This window comes from Salvia hispanica, chromosome 3, assembly GCF_023119035.1.
Source record: "Salvia hispanica cultivar TCC Black 2014 chromosome 3, UniMelb_Shisp_WGS_1.0, whole genome shotgun sequence".
NCBI lineage: Eukaryota > Viridiplantae > Streptophyta > Magnoliopsida > Lamiales > Lamiaceae > Salvia > Salvia hispanica.
Window position 1 is genome coordinate 10,947,854 of NC_062967.1, and position 6,333 is coordinate 10,954,186.

General features: G+C 31.4%; 1 protein-coding gene across 1 annotated transcript; it reads right to left on the minus strand.

Moving 5' to 3' along the window:
* Positions 1-364: 364 nt before the first annotated feature.
* Positions 365-1,846, minus strand: LOC125216056 (transcription factor RAX2-like). Its single transcript, XM_048117666.1, has 3 exons — positions 1,604-1,846; positions 1,396-1,525; positions 365-1,158 (listed from the first exon to the last, which is right to left on the minus strand). Exons 1-3 carry the CDS (start codon positions 1,737-1,739, stop codon positions 567-569), a joined length of 858 nt encoding a protein of 285 aa, XP_047973623.1. The 5' UTR covers positions 1,740-1,846; the 3' UTR covers positions 365-566.
* Positions 1,847-6,333: the final 4,487 nt, after the last annotated feature.

Consider the following 6,333-nt stretch of genomic DNA (forward strand, 5'->3'; position numbering starts at 1 on the left):
ATTTAATTTCTCGCATATAAACTATGCCAGCATAGAAAAAGTAGACAGCACTGAAGTTGATTTATTTCAAAGTTAGCTTGCACGATATTTGATCTCAATGGTGGTTTACTTTTCCGATTAAATAAACTTAACTACTCCATAATAGTACAGTAATAAAAACTATTGATTGTTGCTAGTTTACATCTACTTTTTTATGTGAGATAACAACAAATTGAAGGCTTAATTAATTGTGAGATTAAAGGCTTAATTGTTTTTAACAATGCAATGTCGATGAAGTTGCAGATTTGTTTCGTTGATGAGCACAAAAACATAATGATTGTTCTGAAATTAAAGAAACGACAAAGGGAAAGAAGATTTTACTATGTACTGTCAACGAAAGAAGTTTTTTTGTTTTTTTGTTTTCCAATAAATTTTCCATCACAACACACAAAACCCCATAAACTGAAACTCTTTTTATCTTTTTATCTTTTTTTCATTGAATAATAAAAATCTGAATCTTGAGTGGGTGTGCTTCAACCATGCCCCTTCAAATCTTTCAGATTGTACTTACACCCAATTTTCTCTCTCTAGCTATAGTAGTACACCATCTCTCTCTTCCCCTCATCATGATTGAACACCAAAGCGCTGCTGTTATCGTTGCTAATCAGCTGTTTAACTAGCTCCATATCACTCCCCAAATTAACCGGCTTTTCATCAACAAAGGCTTCATGAAGCATGAATTTCTGATCAAATCCGCCGTAAAGCCCTTGAAAACCGCAGGCGATTTCTTCCTGTTTGACATGGTCTTTGCTGTCGGATGAAGAGCAGCTCGCTTCGTTGCCTCCAAACATGAGCATGTTGCTGCTTTCCTTCCCATTATACAACTCTTGATTTTGCGGAAAATAGGGATACTGAGATGTGGTTAGTGAAAATGTGTCGGAATTATTGCAGTAGAGAGATGGCAACGGCATTTGTTCAGCTGATTTAGCGGTTTGGAGATGAAAGGAGTTGAAATCTCTGTAGAGGTTAGAGAGATAGTGAGGCTGTGTTTGGAAGGTGTTTGGGAATGAATATTTTGATGGAATCAGCCCCATTAGTTTCTTCTTCAGCTTCGTGTTCCAGTAGTTCTTGATGTCGTTGTCGGTTCGCCCTGGTAACTGCGCTGCGATGATCGACCATCTGCAATTTTTGATGAAACAAAAATTGATCAATTTTGGCATAATTTATGATCACATGTTAAATATAGAGGAATCTATTGAGTTTTCCTTTTTGATGCCTCTTTCTGTTTATTCTTATGTTTTCCGTTAAAAATTTGCAGAAGAAGAATGAATAAATAGGTAGTGTTTTTGGTTTACAATGTGAGTCTCCAGTATCCAAAAACAGATAAAAAAATTGTGAAGAGAGAGAGAGAGGTACCTGCTCCCAATGCTGGCAAAGAGAGTGCAAATAATTCTGTCTTCTTCATCAGAAAATTCACCATGTTTAATGTTAGGTCTGAGATAATTAAGCCATCTCAATCTGCAGCTCTTTCCACATCTTTTCAGACCTGAAATTCCCATAACTAACAACATCAGAAAACCTAAGAGATGAATGAGAGAGAGAGAGAGAGATGTGGTTGAATTACCAGCTTTTTGAGGAAGAGCAATCCAATTTCCAGCAGTGCCATATTTGTCCATGAACTCCTTAAGCTTTGCATCTTCTTCAGGAGACCAAGGGCCCTTCTTCACATTTGCCTTATCACAGCAAGGAGCTCTTCCCATCTCTATCTCTTTAACTTTCTCTCTCTAATTTAGTATCTATGTTGATAGGCTGGAATCAAGAAGCTATGGAGTAATTTGACTTGGTTTGGTGGTGTGGGGGCTTTAGGCTTTTTATTGAGGGAAGATGATTATGAAACAGTGCCAAAGTCATCAATTTATATCACAAGTCAAACTAGATTTGTACGTTGCTGATTAAGTTTTCATTTTATTAATTGCATGAATTTCATGCCCACTCACTTTCTTGATTTTTAAGATTCGTCCAACAGTTTTTTTTCAAGTCTCAAATTTTAATTAAAATGATCAGATCGACTAGTCAATGATGTTACTGTTGCACAACACTGTATAACTATATTAATTTAACTACGTATATATCTCGAATATTGATTATATTGTATAAATTAATAACTCAACTTTCCAGCTAATCAAAATTCATGTATTTAAAAAAAGTCAGTGTTACAGACACCTAACAAGCACATTGGTTGATTATGGATCTGGTTACATGTTATTAGATTAAAATTTATTTAGTGTACAATATACTACTGTATCACTCAGCAGAAACATTAGATTGTTATTTAAAAATTTATATTTGATGAGCTCGTATTTTCAATAATCATCACTAAATCAAATTACACGTGTGAGCACGGTAAAAATCTGTATTTTGGAGTATTATAATGCAATTACAATCATGTATGATCAGTTTCAAATGATACTGTATAAGAATATGAACACTCAAAATGACATATTCCATCCGCCGCGAAAAATAGTTTCGTTTTGTCATTTTGAGATGTTTACAAAAAATAATAAAAATGTAAAAAGAGTTTCTCTCATAATTTACTTACTTTTTCTCATTTCTCTCATAATTTACCTACTTTTTCTACTTATCTCTTTTACTTCACTTTTTTTGGACGAAGGAAATGAAGTATAACCTTAAATAAAATAATTCTACTAGGAGTGTCTAGGCTATGAAAGGTGAACAAAATAACATTATTGAAGCATTTAGCTTTTACCATAGTAATTTCCAATGAAGCTGCACAACAAAACTCTAGCTAGTAGTATCTACATTGTATCTCAAAACGACAAAACATAATTGATCGCAGCTGTTCGTTGATGTGTCAAACCAAAATCTTAAATTCAAAATGTAAAAGATGATTATTGGGAAGGCTCTTTCTTGTTGAGCACAGAAAACAAGTTTGAATGATGATCGCAACAGTAAAAGGGATGTAAAATTGTTGAAGAATAATTGTGGAGTATAGGTTCTTTCTACTGTTTAATTATAGGTACGTAGATTTTGGGAACTGACTGGTCAGAATATGTGATCAAATTTTTTGATGAAAATGATGACCCATCTTTTAGATTTGTGGCAGCTATAAATCTATGATGATGAGGAGTATACATGCATTTATTTGATATGATCAGGTGCTCTTTTGGATTGACTTATCAATGCTTTTACCCTTCTTTGAATTGTCATAGCACCAACACACTGACCACCCTAACAATTTACCCATCTCCAAACTCCAAATTATGGAGTACTTTGTCAAATTGAATATACTATAGTAATAAAATGTTACTCCATATTAATACTCTTTGCTTTGCTAATTAGGAGTAGTACATCAAACACACATAAATGGATTGGTGAGTCGATAAATGTAATTAGATTTGAGTTACTAATTTGGACAAATTTAATTCAAATAAATTGACTCAATTAGATTCAATGACACTTTCATTGATCTCTAACTTCGAAATACTACCGACTTTCTAGTCTGGCGCAATTTGATTTATTTAATGACTTCTTGCTTTTAAATGTTTAATCATCAAATGTAAACACAAAAAGTAAAAGGCTATAGAATCAACTCTTTACATTAGGACCGGTTTGTCGTTAATAAAGACCATTTTCTGCTTCTGAAGGTTTTAATAATTAATCGTTAAAAACAATATTGTAATAAGTGACCAATTTCAAGAATAGAGATTGTTTTAAACTTTTACATTCAGGTGGGCGTTCGATTGTCATGACTAATTATCATGAGACTATCCATCTAGGATTAAGTTGAGGGGGTCAATCTTATAAACCAAACATAATACATATTTAATTATGAGATTTAGTCTTGCCAACCGAACACCCTCTGACATTACTTATTTTATTTAATGACATTGCGCGAGGTTTTACTTTCTCCGAAAACTACTTCAAACAATTGGAAAAGTTTAGTAGGAAGTTGGTGTTAATGGCAACCTTCAATAGTGCAAAAGCACTGCATTTATGAATTTATAAATAGCTTTATGGTCATAAATTAACAAATTATAGTGTTACCGATCACTTTTTCATATTTACCGATCATTTTCCGGAACAATATCTCACTAAAAAAACATTTTCGTGCTCGCAAGATACTCTTATTATACACTTAAATCATTTAATTTTGATATCTATATGGTACGTAACTTTCTCATATCACCATACATATTATTCAAACAAATACTTATGATGATGGAAAAGTACTGAATTATCTTATTCGTAAATTATTGAACAATATAATTCAGATCCTACTGTTCTACCTATATATGGTAGCTAGACATGGTTTGACGTTTATTTTATCCCTTTTATTGAGTTTTTTTATTACAATTGATAATGACTGTATCTTAAATTATATTGTTGACACTGCCGCTTAAATTATCTTAAAGTTAAGATGTCTTTGCCAAAAGCCAAAACAATAACTCTAAATTATTATGTGAATGCGAACACTAATAAAATCTCAAAGAAGGCTGCTATATAACACCATGTAATTGTTATAAGTACAACTCTATTATTTCCTTAAAATTACATATCGTTGACTTTAATCAATTTCCTTGCTTTCATATATATGTTGCATTATTGTCAATAATTGCTTGAATAACAAAATTTGACTCCGTAAATCTATACATATTCGCTATATAATAACTATTTTGAAGTGACATGCATGACTCGGATTAGTACCAATTCATTATGTGAACACATAGCCTATATGAAAACATAGAGAATTGAAGACCACGAATTATGAGAAAAACAGATGAAAAGGGCTCTTCACGCAACGACTTTTTACTATAAAAGCATTACTTAAATATGCATTTTTTAAAGATATAGCCTCAATATTTTGTCTTCTCTCGTGAGACAACGAATCTTTTGTTTAAAAAACACATAAAATCAAGAGTGTAAAAAATGCAGTTCATAAATTAATTAAAATTGTACGATCTAATAAACTACTTTAGGAAAGGAGACAAGTGTCCTCTCCTCCATTGACTTTGGGACAGCTAAGATTAGTATGTATGATTTGCTTAGTTCTTACTTAAATCAATGGTTGGCAAGCTAAGCTTGAATTTTGTTTTTTCAAGCATTATTGTATTGTTTTATATTCAGTTTATTACCCCTTGTGAACTCAATTTGACCTTGACATAATGCTACCTAAGTCATTTAATTTGTTGAAGTGGTCCTCAAACCATTTTCCCTTTTTTTTTTTTATGAGGTGAACTGATTCGAATATTTTGGGTGCTTAAAAATATTTAATTTTCTCAACATAAATGAATTTTATCAACAATATACTATCATCGATTATCGGATTTTTTCTTGACGTAGGATAAGAGTGAAAAAAATCCAAATTTAATCTCTCCAACTAATTTTAAAAATATGAAATTTGATCAAAATTTAACCAAATTTTTTGTTTTTTTTCCCCCAAAAAATTGCCATTTATGCATTCATTTTCTTATATTTTCTCCTTCGGTAATTAATTATCCGATTTAAGATAAGCACGAGTTTTGAAAAAAAGGTAAATGAATGTCAGTGCAAAAATTTAATGGAATGTAATCTAACTTTTATATACCGTTATTATAATTAATGAACTACGACATATACTCTCTCAGTCCCGCTTTAGGAGTTCCGGTTGAATCGGGCACATGTTTTAAGAAAAAAGTTTTTGAGTGTGTAATAAATAAATATTGTAGTGGATGTTGAGACCCACTTTTAATTGAGTGTCCAATAAATAAATGTTATAGTGGATGTTGGGACCCACTTTTAACATTTTTTTATTAGTTGTAGCGGATATTGGAACCCACTTATTAACATTTTCTTATTAGTTGTAGCGGATGTTGAAACCCACTTTTAACACTTTATAGACATATTTTATTAATTTATCTTAACCGGGACTCCTAAAGCGGGACGGAGGGAGTATAATTTATCTGTAACACATAATTAAGACATATTGAAGAAATATAGTAATAAACATAAAATAAAATATTTAATTATAGGAAATATTAACATACTTCATCTGTCCCACAAAAATAGAGACGTTTGTAAGTACAGTACTAGAGAAATAAAAAGAAAAAATGTACTCCCTTTGTCTCATTATATATGAAATATTTGGGAATTGACACGAGATTATATATAATGTTATTTTGTGAGTTAATGAAGAGAAAGTAAAGTAAGAGAGATGAAAAAGTAGAGATAGAGTTGTTTTTATTTTAGGAAATGTTTCATTTTTAATGGAATAAGGGAGTATGTCACTAGAGGATGAAGTTAGCAAAAATGAAAATTGACTATTTTTATAGAATGAAATTAAATGAAAAGAATTTT

Coding starts and splice junctions, on each gene's coding strand:
- LOC125216056 (XM_048117666.1), bottom strand. CDS start 1,739: ATGGGAAGAGCTCCTTGCTGTGATAAGGCAAATGTGAAGAAGGGCCCT. Junction 1,526..1,603: donor TGCTCTTCCTCAAAAAGCTG/GTAATTCAACCA, acceptor TGGGAATTTCAG/GTCTGAAAAGATGTGGAAAG. Junction 1,159..1,395: donor TTTGCCAGCATTGGGAGCAG/GTACCTCTCTCT, acceptor CAAAAATTGCAG/ATGGTCGATCATCGCAGCGC.